The sequence below is a fragment of the Lolium perenne genome, chromosome 5 (assembly GCF_019359855.2).
Source record: "Lolium perenne isolate Kyuss_39 chromosome 5, Kyuss_2.0, whole genome shotgun sequence".
NCBI lineage: Eukaryota > Viridiplantae > Streptophyta > Magnoliopsida > Poales > Poaceae > Lolium > Lolium perenne.
The window spans coordinates 7,039,313-7,060,866 of record NC_067248.2 but is presented as its reverse complement, the minus strand read 5'-3'; the positions used below and the strand labels follow the sequence as shown (position 1 = coordinate 7,060,866).

At 46.3% G+C, this 21,554-nt stretch overlaps 2 protein-coding genes and 1 pseudogene across 2 annotated transcripts; all 3 read right to left on the bottom strand.

Moving 5' to 3' along the window:
* Positions 1-6,630, bottom strand: part of LOC127303292 (pentatricopeptide repeat-containing protein At4g16835, mitochondrial-like) — a 53,720-nt pseudogene extending 47,090 nt beyond the window's left edge.
* Positions 6,631-8,264: 1,634 nt separating this feature from the next.
* LOC127303293 (factor of DNA methylation 1) lies at positions 8,265-13,423 on the bottom strand. The gene is made up of 6 exons (XM_051334039.1): positions 12,517-13,423; positions 12,226-12,407; positions 9,786-9,875; positions 9,407-9,691; positions 8,743-8,952; positions 8,265-8,668 (listed from the first exon to the last, which is right to left on the bottom strand). Exons 1-6 carry the CDS (start codon positions 13,421-13,423, stop codon positions 8,441-8,443), a joined length of 1,902 nt encoding a protein of 633 aa, XP_051189999.1. The 3' UTR covers positions 8,265-8,440.
* Positions 13,424-14,191: 768 nt separating this feature from the next.
* On the bottom strand, positions 14,192-21,554 carry LOC127299059 (general transcription and DNA repair factor IIH subunit TFB1-1-like). Its single transcript, XM_071820549.1, is given in 20 exon segments — positions 14,192-14,321; positions 14,671-14,739; positions 14,932-14,979; positions 15,653-15,730; positions 15,924-16,037; positions 16,936-17,127; positions 17,219-17,343; positions 17,425-17,481; positions 17,907-18,030; positions 18,204-18,269; positions 18,353-18,463; positions 18,466-18,513; positions 18,688-18,744; positions 19,393-19,437; positions 19,570-19,665; positions 19,754-19,829; positions 20,465-20,603; positions 20,878-20,941; positions 21,050-21,123; positions 21,481-21,554. Coding segments are annotated over 20 exon segments (1,698 nt in total). The 5' UTR covers positions 21,515-21,554; the 3' UTR covers positions 14,192-14,240.

The following is a 21,554-nucleotide window of genomic DNA, read 5'->3' as shown; positions in this document are numbered from 1 at the left end:
CAGATTCCGGGGGACTCTTTGAGTTCCACCCGTAAAGTTACAAGTCTCTTTATTCCTAATACAAATCTTTCCAAACTATCTCTTAACTGGGCTTCCGAGCTTCACAAACTTCGGGTCGTGGGCCTTCAGTAAATCCCGGGTACTATATTCGGCAGGCCCATTGGGGATGCCTATGTCACCCGGTCATATGCCTTCTCAAAGTCCAATTTTAAGAAAACTCCCCGAAGTTTCTTGGACTTGGTCTCATGAATGATCTCCTGCAGAGCCAGGATCCCTTCATGGATATGACGACCCCGAATAAAAGCCGATTGGGTTAGGCTAATCGTCCTATGCGCAATTGGAGATAACCTAATCGCGTACGCTTTGGCCACAAACTTAAAAATCACGTTGATAAGCGCAATCGGCCTGAACTGTCTAATATCGTTCGCCCCAGGAACCTTGGGAATGAGGGATAGGACCCCCATATTGAGTCTGGCAATGTCAACTCTCCCCAGAGCAAAATCGTTGGCGATTGCCAGAATAAGAGGCTTAGCCAATTGCCAGAACTCCTTAAAGAAGAACACTGGGAACCCGTCCGGTCCTGGTGCTGTATCCAGCTTCATGCTAGCCAGGACAATGTCCATCTCCTCCCCAGAGAAGGTGAGCATAAGGCAGTCATTATCGCCGTCCGACACGCGCCGAATGGCATGCCAGATGGAGGGGGAAAGCGTCAGGAGGCTCGGCTCACCCGGCGCCCCCATCAGACCTCTGTAGAAGTCATAAATGTGAGCCTGCAACTCCCTCTCACCAGTAATGATCCCCGAGTCACTGATGAGGCTCGGAATAGCACATTTTCTCCGCCGGCCATTGGCGAAAGCATGGAAGAAGGCCGTGTTCGCATCCCCCTGGATGAGCCAATTGGCCCTACTACGCTGCCTCCAGTACTCTTCCTCCACCCTGGAGAGGTGGAGGAGTTGGCCCTCAAGGTGGTACCGCAGCGCCCAGCCTTCATCATCTAAGCCCGCATGGTCCGCCACACCGTCAAGTTCCCGGATCTGCGCCAAGATGTCAGCCTTGAGGTCCCGATCCTCCTTCCCTAGGTTGGCCCCCCAGCCCCTCAGGAACTGTCTAAGGCCTGCGGCAATGCGGTGCCAGACCGTAACCGGGTCCTGACACTGAGCCGCGTCTCTCAACAGCCCCCGCCATCGGTGCGCCAACAGATCATGGAAATCCGGCTTCTCCAGCCAACCCTTTTGGAAGAAGAACCGTGAACTCCTTTTGCCTAACTCCTCCCCGGAGCTAAGAACAAGAGGGGAGTGGTCAGATCCGATGATGGTATCCGCCAACAAGGAACATAAGGGGAAGAGGCCTTCCCACTCGGGGGACACCAACACCCTGTCAAGGTCACAGCGCACCGGGGAGAGCTGTTTGTTGGTCCACGTGTACCTAGCCCCCGTCCTGCGAATCTCCCGTAGCGCGAGAGAAGCAATGCAATCATTGAATCTCTGGACTCGCGGCCAGTCGATGTTGTCATTGTTCTTGTCATCTGATCCCCTGATCAGGTTAAAGTCCCCTCCCACCACTAGCGGGAAGGGGCAGGCGGTAACCGCCGCCGTGAGCTCCTCCAAGAAGTCGGCGGATCTCCGGTGATCCGCGGGGCCATACACCACGAAGATCGACCATCGAGAAGTGTTACCCAGTTGCAGAACATCCTCCCGGATGAAGAAGGCACCCCAATGCCACTCCAAAATCTCAAATGCATCCTCATTAACCCCGAGGAGCATGCCTCCCGAGCGTCCCTGCGCGGGGATGGACTTCCAGGCAAATATGGCATGCGGATCCAAGCTTAGAAGTTCCGCGGGGGTGAAAGAGGCCTTGATGGTCTCTTGCAAGCCTACGAAATCAAGCCGTTCTCGGGAAATGAAATCCTTAATCTGCGTCCGTCGTCCCGGCCGACCGAACCCACGGATGTTGTAGAAGCCAGCCCGCATCACGCACGGGCTCCCTTCCTCCGCCCGCGGCGGGAAGCCAACACGGCCTTGGAGCGCCCCAAGTTGGACTGGGACGCAGCCATCACAGGGATGTCCACCAACGTGGACTCCGTCTCCCTATTCGTCGCTGCAATAGTCCCAACTACGACAGACGACGTCGGGGCAAGGGGCACGGAGCGTGCCGCCTCCACCTCCTTGGGAAAAACCGCAAGGGCGAGCGCTGCTTGCGCCTCCTCCTTGGCCCTTATCAGGGAGAGGGCTTCCTGGGGCGAGTGCGTTTCACAAGAAAAAGCAAGGCCCGAGTCGTGTGTAACCTTCAGAAGGTGTGCATCGGAAACCTTAGGAAGAATAGCAAAGTCATCGAGTTTACCTGACGGGTCGAGGTTCTTGGTCGCCGTCCTCTCCTGCGCCCTCTGCAAGACCGGGGTCGCCACACCCGGTCCTGTGAGGCGAGCGCTCTTGCGTGCTGGCTCCGCCGGGACCGTCCTCGTGCGCCTCCTCCTCGGGACGCCCGCCCCTGGACCATCGGACTGCGCCACAGTCGCCTCGTCCAACTCCGACGCCTCCCTCATCAACTCATCGCAGTCGAGGACCCCAATCGACACGAGCGACTCCGCCCCACCTAGGTCCTTGGACGGAGAGCCCTTTGGAGTGGAGTCCTCCGAGTCCACGGTGATGAGGGTGGAGGACTCGATGGGTGGCGAGGCCGGCTGAACCGGCACGGGACCCATCCCGACCGGCGCCTCCACCACCAACCGACTCGCGCGAGCCTGCTCAAGAACCACTAGGGGGGCCGGCCAGGGGGAGCGAAGGTTGCTCCCATACTGGTCCAAGCCCGCCCCCAGCGGCTCCTCCACAGTGGGTAGCACGGTAGCCACAACGGCCTCGGGAATACCCGGCTGGGCGTGGGAGCGCCTAGCGCCTCCCGGAGAGGTGGCCTGGCCATGTGAGCCGCTCGGGACCCCCCTGCCGGAGGGGCTATCACCCTCGTGCGCACGGGCACGGTCCTCTCGCTCCTCCGAATCCTTTCGAGAGGTGGAGAGATCATCCACGTCATCGTCATCATCCTCATCCTCATCCCGAGGGTGTGGAGGCTGCGGAGGAGAGTGTGGTGGAGCCGATCCGGGCGGGCCGGCCAGAGTCTCAACATGGATGCCAATGTTGAACCCCTGCTTCTTGTGGAACACCTGCACCACTCCCTTGAGCTTGTCCGGGTTGCGACAAGCAATGCGCATCCGAACGGGCTGGCGGCAACGAAGCGAGTCCTCGTCCACCTCCATCGGCCAGCCCAACATCCTCAACCCTGCCAACAGGCGGTTGGCCCTGCGCATGCGCTTGGGAACCCCGGTGAGCTTGACCCACACCTCCTGAAGGAGCTCCACCGGGGCCGGGTCAGCGTCCGCAAGCCTGATGTCCGCCACTGTCCCACTGAGTGGCATGAAGAGGCGACCACTGCGGGTGCTGAACTGCAGCGACTCGCGCGATGGGAATAGCACCGCAAACTCATTGCGGCCCACCTCCTGGACTTGCCAGTCCCAGTCGGCCTCCACCAGGTGCTGCAGCTCCCGGCTGAGGTCACGCGCAGAGAACGCCACCTGGCGAAAGGAGATGACCGCCCCATTGGTCACCTCCTCAGCCTCGTCCTCGTCTTCGTCGAAGTCGAGGTAGAAGAAGCTCTCCCCGGGTACCGCCTGGCCGAGGATGCGCAGCTCCGGCTGCTTACCCTTGGACAAGCAAGCGTTCGAGTTGTGCCCCTCCACCCCACAGAGGAGACACACCGGCGGGAAGGTGCAGCTAGCTTGGAAGTGACCCATCCTCCCGCACTTGAAGCACTCCATGTTGGAGGCAGGGGTCGCCTCCCCCTTCGTGGCAGTGGCGAGGCTCGGCCCCTAGCTCGCCGCAGGACGACCCAGCGCCACGGGCTGCTTGCCCGCCGCGGTCTCCGAAGCCCGGCCCCTGCCGAGCTCCAGGATGGAAGGGGGTACGGGCGGCGCCACCGCCTCGAGAGCCGCCGGACCTCCCTCTTCTTCTCCCTCGCCACCCACCAGGTGGGAGGGGTGTTGTTGTCACCCGCGCCGGCCCTGGAGCCCCCTGCCCCTGCCGACGCCGACCTTGCTCCACCAGGGCCCGCTCCCGGAGCGCCGCCTCGTGCTGCAGCGGCTGCTGCTGCTGCGCACGGCCAGCTCCCGACGCCCCCTGCGGCCGCCCGCCGCCGCTGCACGGAACGGTCATCCAGGCGCCGTTTGTTGCCGGCCTGCCCCCGTTGACCGCCGGCCCCCGCGCCGCCGCCCGCTCCCGATCCGCCTCCAGCCGCCCGCTCCATGGCTACCTGCGCGAACGAGCGCGAGAGCGGTGGGGGTGGTTCTGCTCGACGAATCTTGCGCGCGGCTCGGTGATGGCGGCGCACGTCTTGAGCCGACGCAGGATACCCTAACTCCAGACTCGAACTCCCTTTGCGAATCCAAAGCCAGATAAGTGGCGCAGCCTCCACCGGGCCAGGGCCTTGCGCGTCCCGCTTTAGGGCCTGGGACGACACAATGGTCTCAGCCCACAGCTCAATCGCCCTTTGGCTCTCCTGGGCCTCAGAGGACAGGGTCAGGGAGCAGGCCGGCCCATCGCCCCCCAGGCCCAGCCCAACAAGCAGCGGGGGGAAGGGGTCTGCCTCGTCCGCCCTATCGACATCCCGCCCCGCCGCCTCCGACGACTCCGGCGCCGAAGCACCAGGGACGGCCGCCGCCGGCGTCCCAAGCTCCGTCGACGGGCTCCGGCCGGACACCCAGTCCTGCGCCGGGAACTTCCTCCGCCGGCGACCCTCCGCGCGAGCGAAGCCGGCCGCAGAGCCGCTCCGACCAGGTGCGGAGCCAGCCCCTCCTCCACCACCGGAGGGAAACCTCGAAAGGCGGCCGCCAGGCGCGAACGCCGACCGCCGGGCCGACCGGAGGGAGCCCCCCAGCGCCTCCGCCGCCCGAAGAAAGAGACCAAGAGAAGGGGAGGGGGAAGGCTTACCTGCGTCCGAACCTGGAGAGGAGGGGAGGTCGTCGCTGGCCTCGCTCACCGCCTCCGCGTCCTCCTCCGCCGGCGTTAGGACCCAGAACCGTCCGCCCAGCTCACCCCCGACCGGAGACGGACGGGAGCAGAGGAGCGACGGCGGGGTGTTAGTCTTCGAGGAGGGGCGGGCGCCGCCGCCCCCCCGGGTCGCAGGAGCTCCTGTCTTCAGACATCCGTTGCAAAAAAAAAAAAATACATGTCATTTCTCGATCCTCAATCTTGGAGATGAGCTTTGCAGCATTGTGACAATCTCCACAAATCCTGAGATTCTTGAAAATCCTCAAGGTGAACCCAGGAGCAGTACTAATCAGGCCAAACGCAATGGCGAGCTTCTCACTGTGCCGCATTAGCATTTGCACCTTAAGACTCTCATCTACATCATGAAGTGCGAAATCAAGATCTGGAACATAACCCATTGCCTTCATCCGCTCCTTCTAACTGCTCCAGCTTTCCATGAATCAAATGAAGCTGTGGATGTAATCTGTCATTTGATCTAAACTCATGGATTACACCCTTTATCTCAACCCATCTGTACCCGGGTGTTTTGACCACTGCATTATCCTTCATCCACCGCCTCACTCTAGAGACGTCGGCCCACTGATTTGCTGCAGCATAAATATTTGCCAACTGTACATAGGCGCCTGCGCTCTGCAGGTTCTGCTCGATTAGCTTTCCGGCAGCAAACTCCAAATTCTTATAAACTCTACAGGCAGCCAGTAGAGTGCCATATGCAGAAGGATGTGGCTCAAAGGGCATAGAGCGAATCAAGTTTACTGATCTTTCAAGCAAACCAGCTCGACAGAGAAGATCCACCATGCAAGAGTAATGATCAACCCGGGGCTTAATTCCATAGGCTTCCTGCATACTCTCAAAGCACTGTATTCCAAAATCACACAACCCAGTATGGATACAAGCTGTCAGCACTGCCACGAAAGTAATCCAGTTTGGCTCAACTCCTGTATCCTTCATCTTCTCAAACAATCTGATAGCTTCTCGTCCATCCCCGTGCTGAGCGTAGCCGGAAATCATTGCATTCCATGCAACTACATCCCTTGTACGCATCTCACCGAACAGCTTCCCTCAAGGCATCCTCCGCGCGCGAATTCTTGACATAGCCAGCAACCACGGCATTCCACGAGACCAGGTTCCTCACTGGCATTGCGTGAAAGAACCGGATGGCCTTCTCCACGTTGCCGGCATCCATGTACCCCGACCCGACACCATCGCGGTCCAGAGAACCGGGTCCTCCTTCTGCGGCGCGTCCCGGAAGCACGCCTCCGCCTTGCCCATATCTCCAGCGGAGGCGAACCCGGAAACCATGGCGTTCCACGAGACGGGAGTTCCTCGCCGGCATGGCCAGGAACACGGCCCTGGCCTCCTCCACGGCCCCGTTCCTGGACAGGCCGGACACCATGGTGTTCCAGGACGCGACGTCCCTGGCCGGCATCGATGAGAAGAGCTCCCGGGCGCCGCGGGCGAAGTGGCAGGAGACGGCGTCGGGGTTCGGGATTCTGTCGAACAACTGGCGCGCGTCCGCGAGGCGGCCGCCAGGTGGCCTCGCGTAGCCGGCGAGGAGGCGGTTGTAGTCGGCAGTAGTGGTCTGACGGGGCATGGGCGCGCCGGATGGGTGCCGTTGTGAGGGAGCGCGCACCGACGACACCCAGACGAAGATGGCGCCCGATCATGGCTTAGTGGCACCCAAACTGGCATAGTGGCATGGAGAAGCGGCCTAGGTTGAAAGTGGGAAGTGGGAAGGAGAAACAGTTTAGAACGAGCAACCCCTCGCCGCCGCGATCATGGACGACGACGATTTGCATCCTCCCTGCTCGTCGGTTTTGCAAACACTCTGTGCCATTGCGCCATCCACACTCTGTGCATCCTCCCTGCTCGAGGGTTTGTCTCACTGACATTGCGCCATCCACACTCTCTGCATCCTCCCTGCTCTGTTTTGCAAACACTTCCCAAAACGAGAGGATGGTGTGTAGGTCCGACATGTGAGTGAGACAGTGACAAACTAGATGGCATTCCCAACTTGGTGGCGCCACTCCTTGTTCAAAAAAAAAAAAAAAAAAAACTTCGTCTAGTAATACTCGCAATCCTTTCACAATTCTGCTTACGCCCAACAAAGGGCCATCATCAAAGACGAAGAGTCCCTTGTAAACAATTACTTATTGCCTGAGGTTGCCATTCAACTTGTATGGTACCTAGCCTATACAACGGCTAATCAGAAGCCAACGGTAAATCGTCAGTTTACCAATCACCACAGATTCAACTATCCCAGGAAATCTCGGCAATAACAACAAATTAACTTTAGGGCTTGCAAGAAGAATGTGAAGGTCCAAAATGAAGGTTGGGAGAAACCGAAGGAAGGATACTGCAAATGGAATGTTGATGCCTCTTTTCTTGCCGAGACATGCACGGGAGCCACAGGCGCTGTCATTCATGATGGTCGCGGTATTTTCATATTGCTTGCAATAATTGCATTCCTTCTATATCGGATGCGGCGACAGCAGAACCAAGAGCTCTAGGAGATGGGCTACTTTTGGCAAATCAAATTGGGTGTATGAAGCTAATCGTAAACAGTGACTGTATGGATGTCGTATCTACTATGCTCGATGGGGGTAACTCCATTGGAGCGTCCGCTGCTATCTATGAGGAGTGCTCTTTCCTCGCTAGGGGTTTTGCCCATGTTATCTTTTCTCATAGTGATAGGGAAAGTAATAGGGTGACTTATACTCTTGCTTGTAAGGCGGAGGGACCCCATTCAGTTTGGATGGAGGATCCGCCAAATTTTATCATTGAGTTGCTTACAGACGATGTAGCCCTTTTTATTGATCAATAAAGTTGCCATGATGGCTTTTCCTAAAAAAAAAAAAAACTATAACACAAGTAACATCCATCAAAAGCACAATTGGTCCTGACGACTCTGATAAATTAAACGTAGATATTGCTGCAAATAATCCACAGATATGAATGCAGACAAAGATGTTAAAGTAGTTCAGCCCTTCAGTCTACATGTAGAAATTTCAAGTATAGCAGCTAGTGCCTTGTGCTTCGGTCACTGAAGCTCTTACTGCCTACCCAGCATCACATCACAACAAAGATAACAGTTGTACCATGATAACAGCAGAAAGATCATGCAATACAGTAAAAAGGAACAAATCTGCCAAACATGATCGGATATAAGATATAATTAGTTCCAGGAGCCAAAACGGTTGTTTCAGTCGGTTCTTGCAAAGTGGACGCTTCAGGAATGATATAAGAGGGACATACATAAGTGTGCCTTCAGAGAAGCAGATAAAATTCCAGTCTACCAACAAAGTACGAAGCATAGTGAAAAGGAAACCATTGGGTAGTCTTGTCTAATCTGCAGAACCTCTAAGATGAAACCCCTTTAGCTTGTTCCAGTATTGATGCATAAATCACCTCTTCCGTTTCTGCAGCTTCCACTGCTTCAGGATGTGGTCCACGACTTCCCCCATGCTGGCCTTTTTGTTCTCCTTGTTGTTCCAGAGCTCAGACACCACGTAGCTGCCGCTGGGGTTGTACTCGTTGATCTCCAGCAGTGCCGTGGTCACAGCCTTGTAGACCTCTTCTCCGAGCTGCTCCTTCAAGCCCACCAGCTTCTCATCGCCTTCATCGATGATTTGCTGGAGACACACAACATCGTGTCAACACTGCATTATGTACTTGTCAGCAACAACTGCACAAGATGAGGGCGTACCTTGTGCGTTTCACCGGTGGCCACCACCTTGAAAGGATGCCAATTAGCGTCCCTAAGATTATCTTGCCACAGGGAGCAGAGTTCAAGAGCCTTTGTTTCGGCCTCTGCGCCATACCTTTCCTTGCAAGCATTAAGAAACGCCTTCTCATCCAGTTCACCCATCCTCTTGATTCCAATGATGCTACGAGGGTTTAACAAATCAGCCAAGCCCTACAAAAAACAAGTCAAGTGATTCAATGTCCTGATATGCAGGCAAATAAATTTGGCAGTGGCATCACTTTTATATTTTGTTCACATCTGATAAAACGTACAAGGGAAAATATTATTGTGCCATTAACTAGTAACCGCGGCAAAAGAAGAACAGCAATTGCAGTCAATGCTTAACACCTGCTAAAAACTGCGGACATGCAGTCGGCAGACGTTAATCCAACCTTGAAAGCTGCTGGTTATTGGCATATAACAATTAATTCAAAAGATTGTTTCACAAGGAGGGTTTGTACAAAGATGTTAGACATTCACACATGCTCATGTCTCAGGACATAAAGATTTAGAAGTTGGAAGGGATTCTAATCAAAATAAGGTACAATTGTGCAGAACTTGATTAATCAAAATAAGCTAAAATTGTGCAGAACTTGCTTAGGAGAAGACTAGTACATCACGTTACCTTAATCAGCTCTTTCTTTGCATCTTGCAGTTCATCATTAGTCATCCTCTCCTTGATGATCAGAGTTTGATTTAGCTCATCCATGTGCTCCATGGCATCCATTCTTTCATCTAGTTGCTTAGTCAGCTCTTCAGTGCGTTTCTTCACATCAACACCCTCTCCTTCCATGTGTTTCACCACCTCCAGTTTGCCTCTAAGTTGTTCTATGTCCAGCTCAAGCTTTTGCTTCTCATCGAGCTGCTCCTCTAACATCAGGATTTTGTTCAAAGCAGCTTCCTTCTCTTTCTGGAAGGTATTTGACATGTTAGAGTAAATTCTAGATTCTAGAATTCAAAAGACACTCGAATGAAACCAATAATTGGAGGGTAGAAATGGATACCTTATGTTTCTCAACAAGAATTCGCACACCTTCATTGGCTTTCTCTTGCTCAATTCTGGCCATGTTGAGGGAATCATTTTGACCATCATTCTGCATAGGAATTAGTTTAGCAGTAAGACAATTATCCAGCAAGCTTGGTCTAGAAAAATATCGTCACAAGCATGCTAGGATGCTAATTAAAAAGAAAAAATATCAATAGATAGATAAACAGAGACAAATTATGAAGAAACATGGCATCCTACGCCCTAGAAAGACTACCATCGATATCCACAAAAGACTCAATTCTGACATAGATACTATACTCTTTACTATTGAGGGGGGTTGATGTGTTCGCTACTGTTCCATTATCTGAATAATTCAGATTTGCATATGTTTAGACCTCAAACATGTGGCGTGGCCGCTGGCCGGTCGATGTGTTGCGGTACAGTTTTATAAACTTTGTAGTGATGGGTTGTGCTGTGTTTATGACTCATTTTGATACTGCACCAGAAAAGTAGGAACTCTGAATGACAAGCAAGTAGTGATCATGATAGTTATATAAGAAAATCTTGAAATAAAAATACAGTGATACATGCTTTGGTCTCGTATATGGCAACTTCTTGTCATTTTTTGAATTTGCAGGGATGGCATGTCTATTAGCTTTTAGGATGAATTAAGGATGATGCATCAGATAAGGATAATGCCTCTCACTGCTAACCTTGCAAGCTTTCAGTGATGCTGCTTGTAGGCAATCTCCTTCTAGCAAAATAAGTGAGTTTTGGCTTGTCTAAATGGAGAGGCCCAGGGTTGAAGTTGTGACAAAAATCCAAAATGTAGGCCACTATAGCCAAGTCCTCGTGAAAGTGGTGAGGAAGTATGTAATAGTCTCAGTGACAACCTAGCTACTACTTTGATATCTATGTGCCCTGTGAGTGATAAGAGCAATTGTACATTCTCAAATTTCTAGCGAAAAGAATGCACAAGACAGCATGCAGCAAAATTAAGGAGGGGCCAACATTTATTATTTGATGAAACTAGGCTATAGTTTGATGCTCAGCAAGCAAAAGAGCTCCACGTCGCACTAACTAATCAAGGAACACACATGCTTAAGGAAGACCCAGGGACCAGTTTGTTATCCACTAGCCTCCGCCTATGGCACAAGTTAGCATATTATCACGTTTCGAATTATTGCTTGTGCTGTCATATTGACAAAAGAATGTGCAAACGAGCTAACGGGTGAGCATAGTCTGCTGTGCTCTCCTGGGTAGATAATTATATGAGAATTTGCTATATAGACAATTCTGCCTTTCTTTAGAAATACCAATAATTTAGCTGTGCACCAGATGTGCCTGGAGTAACTGTTTGCGAGATACAAATTTTGAATCAGACAGCAAAGATTACAAAGGTTTATCTCATCACTTCTGTTCCACTATTCCAGAAAAAAAAAACTTCTGCTTCTGATGTCTTCATTTTATTGATGCTGATACTTCATATCATCATAGTTGTTCATTCGTGTTAAAGTATTATTATTTTCACTGCCAAGCATAACCCCCCTGTTGCTGTTCAAAATGTAAGACGGTTCACTTTATTACAGGTACCCACGTGGCTATTATGAAAATTAAAAGGTTCTGTGCCACAGGTAAAGGACAACCTATATTGTGCATGCATTTCATTTTTTTGGAAAACAACACAACTTTTTAGGGTATTGTCTACGCATTTAGCTTGTTTGTTTGATCACCTATCAATTACCCATGCATGGTGCTTCTAGGTAGTCCCTTTTCTTTCATAGGAAAGTTCAGTCAAACAGTAAATCATATGTCCATTTTCTTACTACTGCGGAAATCTATGTAGGGTTTAGACGGAAAATTCTACCATATTTGAGGTGTTAGGGTTGAAATTTGAACCTGCCAAGCGCGCCACACTGACATATTGGCTCAATACAAAGCAAAAGTAGACGGAAATAACTAGTCTTCGACACTTGGTCAGATCACAAACTTCTATTGCTCATTTTTTAAGACAAGCATCGATTAACCATACTAAGAAATATACAGTGTAGTAGAAAATAATCTATATATTGATTGTGGAGTCACTGATTTGGTCTAATATGGCAGGACCACATGACTTTCTTTTTTACACATCAGAGAAAACTCTCAGGGACCTTTGCGACTTTTGGTGAGGTGGTTGAAGGTTTGTGACACTAGTAAAGAAATGCAACTATACATTACTTCTTTCCACTTGGGATGCTGAATATTATGGAATTATTTAATTGCAGTCAAGGTAATGATGGACAGAAGAAGCTGGAGGTGCTAATCTTAAAGCAATAAACAGAGAGGTAACTAACAAATGTCGGTTTGCTGATAGCCTTTACATGACACCAAATTATCTCTTATTCTTACATATATATACTTATAGGTGCAGATAATAAGGAATAACGTAGAACAAAGGGGTGGAAGGTTCATACCTTTTTCCTCTCATTCTCCAGTTTTCTTCTTTCCATGTCAGTTTGAGCAACAATTTCACTTAGTTGCTTGGATCTCCTTTTGATGGCACGCTCTTTCTCATCCAAATGCTTTCTCAGCTGATCAGTCTCTTGAACAATTCTCCGCGAATGTTCACGGGCAGCAGACTGCATATTTCGCATTTCTGCACAAAAGACAAGATAAAACATAAAACACTAGACATGATCAATATCAGCAATGCAAAAGAGTGTAGCACATGAGACTTTTCCATTAATGCAGTTCCACGAGGGTACCTTCATTGTAGCGTTGGTGCAGTGAGTCACTGTCTTCCATGGCCCTTTGAAGAGCGAGATCCATCTGATTACACTTGCACTCAAGTTCCATTAAATACTTGCTCTTAGCACTAATCTGGTTTGTCAAATTAGTTATGAGAGTCTCAGTCTTCCGGGACACCTCAAGTTGCAGTTCCGACACTGTCTTCAGTTCACCTCTTTCTGACAAGAACCTAGCAACTGGATCATCTGAATTGTAATCCCCTTGTTTTGCCAGCCAACCAAAAATATACTTTCCCCGCCGACCTGCCTCATTCCAATCCATTTTACCCAGATGACGGGATTTGTAGTAGTTATGGAATGCCAGGGCATCCTTAAACCCAATCCAATCCTTCTCAAAGTGAACAACCACAAACCCAGTGTACCCATTGGAAGAATCCACAGCATTAATCCGCGAGGGTTTGAAACGATCTAGCTGCTGCATCACAGTAGCTCCATCTTTCTCTGTTTGCTCTGCTGGAACATTGGCGAGGATGCCCATCCAGGGATAAACATACAGCTCCTGATCTTGCACAGGCTTAGGGGGGTTAAACAGTGCTTCGGCTTGTCGCGCTGGCAATGAGCCTGCCGCATCAGCATGATCAGTCTTGAGAAGTTTGGCCAGGGCCTGGTGGTTTGCCTTCACCTTGGCAGCGCGGTTGGATGCACCCACCCCAATGGCATGCTGAAGCAGCTCATTGTAACGGTAATCCTGCTTCTTCTTCCCGGGGCAGAACGGGCATACACGAGGAACAAACTGCATATATATGTTGTAATCGTAGTACACGCAGCTAGCCTCTATTTCTGCCTTCCGGGCAGCTGCGCAGGCACGTCTCGCCAAGCTAGCTGCAGCGACGTGTCGAGACTGGGAACCAGCAGCAAAAGCCATCACTGCTCGACCAAACCACGCACTGCCCCAGTGTTACATCACACCGTTTTGAAACCATTCTAGCGGTGGAAAGTACTGCATAATTCGGCTATTTGGTATGCAATTTATATTTAATTTGTTATATTTGTTGTACGTTTGTATCCCATAATTTTGTAACATCATGTCAATCAAAGAAATAATTATGGGATTTGATAGTTCTCACCGTTTGATTGCATCGTGATTCACGTAGACGAGTTAGTTGCAACTAGAATTTTTTTTTAGTTGCAAGTGAAGTTACACCTAAAAAATCTCAATTGCAAGTGAAAATACAACTTATCTAACCAGTTAGATTTACTTCGCGATTCATGCTAGTCATAACAGTTGCCGCATGAGTTGCATCTAAGATTTGATGACATCGTCTGAGAACCAACTTAGTTTTCTGAGAAATAGTCCACCCAATAATTATAGAAGCTGCATGTTACAGACCGTTTACATGCCTGGAACATAACTTATTTTGGAATAGGCATACGTGTTGTAACTGTCTTTTTTCTTGGGATTTTTTTTCTCTGTGTAATCATTTGCACATTGCAACCGTGAGGGTTTTCCCAGTAACATGCCTGAATCAACACGCATTACAAAATTGGCATGTGCAGAATATTATTTGCATCACGTGTATTTTTTATGTAAATAAAACAACAGGGCAAAATCGAGCCTCGGGGGTTTGCCTCTTGAAATGCAAGCTCCTAAATGGGACAGCAATTCGGCAAGCTCATGGGCGCAGTGGCCCTCGCACTCTAGCAGCAATCGAGTTGAATCCATATTGCATGGCGTTCTCTGCTCAAAACCCGTTGGGCTTGTTCCCAGCCTTTGAAGACTTCTGCTGCTGCTCGAGATCATGGTTGAAGGCAGCATCCAGTGCCTGGAAATAATATATAATCAGCTTACTGAAAAGTTCCTAGAGTCCACGGTGATTCATGTCTTTAGGGGATAAGTGTCACGTGGTTTATTAGGTGATGAAATGAGGATGAAGAACAGGGAATAAAAATAAAAGCAGTAAAACAAACACTAGCTATGATCAGTGTACTTCTGCTTTATTAAGGAAATAAGCAGAACTTTTCCCCTCAGTTTACAGAAAATACAAATATGGATGTATCCAGTTAATTAATGAGGAAGGGAAATGGCATAGTTTTGCTCTGCATCATCACAACAAAGTCCAGATAAAGCTCTTTAGTGTATAGTAATGATACACGGTAAGGAATGGTAGGAACCTGGGTCATGGGCTTCACAAGCTGAGATATTTCATGTCTTACATCAGGCTGTGCTGATTCCTTTATATCCTGCAGTACAAAGTTGCACATGAAATCTCTAATCACCAACCTTTTAGCAACAATATAAGCAATTCCATAACAATGCATTCAAATATAATTCAAATACAGCATCAGTAAACTCAGTTGCAATGGCACGTTTTAGGGGCATCAAAAAAGGGTATATTAAAATCCATGTATCAACTGTGCTGGGGGGAGATTTACCTGTAACTTCTGATATATCTGTGTCATTGCGTCCTTCACCCTTTGAACCTGAGGACAAGTACATAAACATTGAAGCCATTGATACTAAAAAGAATGGGTCTGGATGTTTTAACTAAGTCAGACAGTTCATCATACTAGCAGTCCTACCAGGTAGCTGGACTGCCTAGAATTAGTGAAAAAAACTGTAGACTATAGTGGAACAAGACCATCAGTCCAGACATTCTTGATTTACAGTTACGCTATGTATATCAATACTCGATTATATGTAACACCTGCTATTTTCTAACAATTGGTTTTTTATTAGAATCAAAATGCAGTATGAGAAAACCAAAAGCAAACAGAGTTACTAAATGCATTTTATAGCCAACAGTATAATAACAATAACTGGTGGTGGTCAGTTTTGATCATAAGTTCATGACGGTACAACACTGCATTTAACTCCATAATTACTAATAGTGAGAAAACAGACAACAACGTTGGCAACACATTAAACTCAACCAGCAAAGCTGCTCGTTTATACTTGCATCCACATTAGTTAACACAGCGCTTTTAATGTGCAATGATATTCTTCTGATTCTTGAGAACCAGGATAACTACATTCCCATAACCACTTTATGAACCAAAATATAGCTAGCCACTAAGCTAATTTTACAAAGTTCCGCCCGAATAATCTTCCCATTGGCTACAAAATAGTGCAAATAAGATAGGAATGATGATACACCTTATTATAAAGGACTGTGGTTGTTATAGGGTATGATGACCAAAAATGGCGCAGCAACTCCTGGATAGCCGTCCAATGCTGAAAAAAAGTAGATAGTTCACAAGAAACACCGTCAATACAAGAATAAAATGTACATACAAAACCTTCTCGTACAGTGAGATGATTTTAGAACAGTTGAACAGAATATACATACAAAAAAGGTACATCAGGCCAAATATTCTAGAAAGAACTGAAACTATAGTACATCTGCCTAAGACATAAAGCAACTCACATCCATATGTTCATCTCGCGTACGGTGTGGAAGATGACCAAGGAGACTGTCTTGTGGATTCTTCAGATTAAGCCTCCGCGAACGCGAAATTCCTTCGTTCAATTCATTAAGAACCTAGGCCCATACCATGCAGGTAGTTAGGTTTTCCTGCTCACGCAATTTAATAGCTTAAGAGTAGAGAAGCCACAGTAACATCATGCAAAATATGTGCTTGTACAGGAAAAATTGAATTACTGGAATGTTGATGACATGATAAGTCCAAGATAGTTCACACTAAGAATTGGAAAGAAACAATAAGAATTGGAAAGAAACTCTAAGAATTGGAAAGAAGCAGTAAAAATTGGAAAGAAACTCTAAGAATTGGAATGAAACTCTATGAATTGGAAAGGGATGGGATAAATGGATCGCTCACATTAAGAATTGGAAAGAAACACTAAGTCAAACTAGTATTTTTTTTACCAGAAAACTATAGAGCACACCCCGACAGTAAACTTTTATTAAAATATTTACACAAACAGTCAATACAAGCTTTCTCCAAACCATATAGTACACACAGGAGCAAAAAAAAAATAGAGGATGAGGGTGCGATCTGTACCCCCATAAGTCAAACAAGCAAAATAAACTAGTACCAGTTTTCTAAACCAATTTTTGTACATTCCCCTGGATTTGATAAGTACTCCAACAAAAAAAAGCATCTCGGTTAATAAAAATACGTAAGCTTGAACCCCTCCAATCATAGATCAGCTATAGTTGTTAAAGCAATGCCCCGGTAAAAGGTAGCAGAAGGCTTGTTCTTTCTTACTCGAAGTTGCACTCAGGTGCAGCCTTTTTAGAGCTAGGTGATATTCTCTGTGTAAACCAATATCGTATCTGTTCGATATGGACCTAATACTGAATCAGCTATATTTACAGACCAGATCTTTTGAGAAGACATGTCCTAATACGCATAAAATTAACTATAGAAGATGCGGATTTGGGATCATAGGATCAGGTCTCAAGTAAAACTGTTTACCTTAAGGGCCACATCTGCCTGAAGAACTGGAATGTTCAATTTATTATCTTTTATCAAAGATATTTGATCCATCAAATGACAGAATGCGTCATCTGTACTCAGGCTGCAGCTGCGGGCCTTTCTTCCATCATTACTGCCACCTAAAGGTCTCAGAGCATTTGCTTGCTGGGAATCAAAATATTCTCGAGGATTCTATAAGACAAGAAAGGCATAAGAATCCATAACCTGCAATATATTACTGTGGCTGATACATCTGCTCTTAAGACATATGAACCATCTTTACCTTTATACAAAGTGGTGCATATGGGAGACTTCGTGGAGCTTGCAAATCCTCTATCTCAGTCATGCGGGCCACCTTTAACGATCTCTCATGACTAGTATCCTCAGAAACAGAACTTGAAGGTGGTTCTGCAGTATATAACTCATCAGCATAAATAAGAAACTATTTAAGGTGGGAAAGAAAACACACACTGCAATATAATTTCTAACCCTTCTTGGACCTTGCAAGTGCTTCAGCCACAGTCTTCGTATCAGTTGATTCGACATCTGCAAAAGCACACATAACACAATATAACCACCTTAGGCACTAAAAACATATAATGCCCTGAATTAAACAGCCAATAAGTAACTGCAGAGCTAGAAAATGAAACCTAAAGGCAGAATTCCTCCGATCTGAAAGGGAAAGCCACCAACACAAAGTAACCACTACAAGTCTACAACGTTATAGTTTGCAACCAACCAGCAATTTAGGACGACTGTTTTGTACTATTGCCATGTATTATCTTTCAGGATTTGGTTAATGAAGAATTAGAGCCAGAATACATAATTCAGATGGATAGGAAGTCAGAATAAAGAAGTGTAATTGCAGAAGAACTGTTAGCAATTACCATACCCAAATATCTGGGGTCAGTATCATCTCATAATAGTCATAGATAACATGAAAACTTTTTGGTTGAGCACAAAACTTCTACCTGTTGATCTCCCTTCAAGAACAACAGCAGCATGCCGATTCAGATCCTGAGAAAGTGTTCTCCTAGCCAACTCACTATCAGCATCAACTGTCTCTCTGCTGCCATCACGGAGAATCCCATGATCCTATATGACAAAACAATAAACACTTTTAAGATAGGATAGGTAGTTCATGAGATTACAAATTGCAAATTTGCGATAAATAAATAGCAGAAAAACTTGTTCATTACGAGAAAAGGATAAACCACTTGGCCTTGTGAAATTGTAGACATAACAAAAAGGCAACAACACAAACGCGCCGCAAGATGGATGTAGTCATCCCCTGCATCTGCCTCCATGTCTAAGGTTGGGTCTACTCGTTTTATCTGTAAACAAGAATTTAGTCACTAAAACAAAAGAAGAATCTCAAAATAGGCAGGATTACAACAATATACAACTAGAATCATACCTTGAGCTTTGCCTCCTTGGCAAGTATATCATCATTTTTCAAGAACATAGCTAATTCCTCATCTTCAGCAGCCTCAGCTTTCGCCGCTAAAGTATTTTTTGTCCTAAGCTAAGTAGATACTCAGCTCTACAGTATTTTGTCCAAAAGTCCTTTTCCGACAACTTTATGTGGACATGGTTACATGAGAGATGAAGGAAAAAACAAACCTCAATGAGAATACAAATTCACTTTATACCGATACAGATATATTGCAAAATTAACTTGAACTTAAGCCGAGACTTCCTAAAGCCAAGGGCAAGCACATGAAAACAGTACAAAAAATATGCAGTATCTACCTTCTTTGGAACATAATCTAAAAATGCCCGATGCACGGCTGGCTTTTCTGCAAAAATCTGCAAAACATCGAAAAATATACGATGTTCATATCAAGTTATTTGTTGAAGACATCTAAGTGTTGCAAGTTCTCAACATCCAAATTAACAATCGTAGTTTAGCATTTATACGGTTAATAATGTATGCCAGGTATACTAATATTATTGAGGAGATGCAGCCCAGCTCAAGGACCAGAATAAGCCCTATTGGAGCAAGGACTATAGTTACAAGGAATCCTGATCGACAGGATTGAGATACGAGGTAATGATGGGTGTGGCCTCATGGGTGGTTATAGGTGTGGGTGAAAGGGGGTAATGTTCTTCTTGGCAGTCATTTAAATGTAGCCCCATTGTGTCTGGGTAAATGACTAACGAGGGCTGATAATGCATTGATATAATCTAATTGTATGTGGAGAATGAAATGAATAACTAAATAAGAGCAGAATGAGAAGGAAGTGGACAACTCCTAGGTATGAGCTAATCAGTACTTGATCAAGTGGAACTCATTCAACAAAACAATTGTTTACAAATCCCATTGCCAGAAAAGCAGATATAGCTTTTCCTTAAAGCATAGTACTGCACTTGTGACAGTTGAAAAAAATCAAAATGATACTAGCAGGCAGACCTGCATTTAGATGATGGTTCGTGACTAAAGTAGAAAAAACGTACCTGATGGATAATCTCAGTAGTCAGACTGAAAGTAACCTTATTCGTCTGTAAAGGGTTACACATAAAGTAGAAATGAGTAAACTAGCATCATGAACAATCACCAGTGTTATTAATTTATAACAGAAGCAATCATAATATACCATATAGGATGGGCCCACAACAACAAACACAGCATACCTTCCCATCAGCGGATGGCCTAACATCAGCTAGCATGGCACTTTTGAAACCTGGCTTTTGTTTTGATGCTTTGCTTGCTTCATCATCAAGTAAATTCTGCAAAAGGCCTTATAAGTACTGGTTTCAACTGAATAAATCACACAAGTATACCATGAAACGAACAGAAAATGTATAAGTGCAGTACCTTCCTTGTAGCCCAAAATTCAGACTCTTGCAGAATATTGCCAAGAACAAACTTCTTATGTAACTTCTGTAATTCACTGCCAAACATAAAAGAGTTCAACAAGTCATTAATAGAACATAAATATGTTCTCCTCATTTTGGTTAAGATAGCTAACAAATATTTCTGTATCATTCTCTCTTTTGACAAATTAATCAAAACAACTACTACGTATGATTCATTAACCTAGCAGCATGAACATGGTCCTGAGGTGAACTACTGATACAATATATCTGAATGACAGTCCATATAAAGATTGTTAGGTGGAATGAAAACATTTCAACATCTGCACTTTATTTTGGCTCTTTAAAAGATATATAGTTACGACACATATAATGCATATCATTCTCGACCTAGCAGCTACACTAAAACAGCTTCATGATGTGGCACAGACTTGCATCAAAGATGATGAGACAGGTCAGTAAAGACTACCAAAAGAGCGTAACTTTAATTTACTCTTTAACTTAAGTGAACCTCCAAAAGCCAAATATATACTTCACAAGAAGAAAAAAAACAGAATCGGTTGATAATAAAAAACAAGCATGCAAGAGCTCAGAAAATTACTACAGAGCAAGTCAACTTAGACCATTGTGGTTTAGCATTATATTATCATCACTACCTCATGTTGTTGTCAGCAGAAGAAACAGGCTGGGGTGTTTAGAATAATCATATTACCTGTCTTCTCGCAGCAATTTCATCCGTCTTTCCATTTCAGCAGAACTGAGCTGATCTGGCCCAGTTGACGCAATTGATTTTTCAGGAGGCGCATTTGGTCTAGGAGGTACAATACCCTGATGTTTGCCTAAAACCCTAGCTGAAAGGACAATGTTATCAGTTACCTACGCGCTATGTTGGCAATAAGTGTATAGACTAGAGGTGAAACTCCAAATCAGAATAATCACAGTAGACACCAAAGGTAACATTAGAAAACTAAATAGCCATCTATCTAAACAGAAAAATCAGTTCCGAAACAATGTATCTGTTTATAATTATAAGTATGTGATATATAGTTTTTACATAACAGCGTACTAAAACTAAGTCTGGCAGAAAACAATGTAGCAAATGGATTATTCTGAATGAGCCATTACCTACAAAGTCGCGGCATGAGTCACGGCTACCAACGTTATCAAACTCAAACATGTAGCCACCGCCCTAAGAAAAAAAGCATGCACATCACAATCACCTCGGTGAAAGAAACAAATTTAGAGCATATGCCTAAAACCAGAACACGACGGGATGCTTCAAGTTAATTGATCATACCTTGTCAGAATCTTTTGAAAGATTCAATAATGGTGGTGTTGGTTTGCTCCCATCTACTTTGTTGAACTTGTGGCCTGAAGCACATGGAAGAATAAACTCCAAAATTACCATCAAGCATATTCGTAATGTAGATGAAATCAATTTAAACTGTTTCCTCAACCACTATGCGTGACCTACTCTGGCACAGCTTAATATGTAGCCTTGGATGTATTTATTCAGTTACTATGCAATTCTTCTTGTATATAATTTCAAAAAGCTCCACAGTAAATCACAAACCACATCCAGGAGATGCCCACAAATCTACACAGTTAATTGGTAATAGACTCATGGCACATCAGTCATCGGGACAATGACAGTTCTTTGATTTTGTAAAACACTCCAGTCCAGTGTGTTCCTGAAACCAGCACTACATACAGACAGATGGTAGGTACCTTTGATGGTCCGGAAATCGACATTGAGCTTCATTAGAGAGCGTGGATCATTAGGGGTAAATGTCAGCTTATCC

Excerpts from the sequence above, each read along its gene's own strand:
- LOC127303293 (XM_051334039.1), bottom strand. The coding sequence starts at position 13,423 with ATGGCTTTTGCTGCTGGTTCCCAGTCTCGACACGTCGCTGCAGCTAGC. Across the intron at positions 9,876-12,225 it reads TGGAGAATGAGAGGAAAAAG|AATGATGGTCAAAATGATTC; the intron begins GTATGAACCTTC and ends ATTCCTATGCAG. Across the intron at positions 8,953-9,406 it reads CAAAGAAAGAGCTGATTAAG|GGCTTGGCTGATTTGTTAAA; the intron begins GTAACGTGATGT and ends TGTTTTTTGTAG.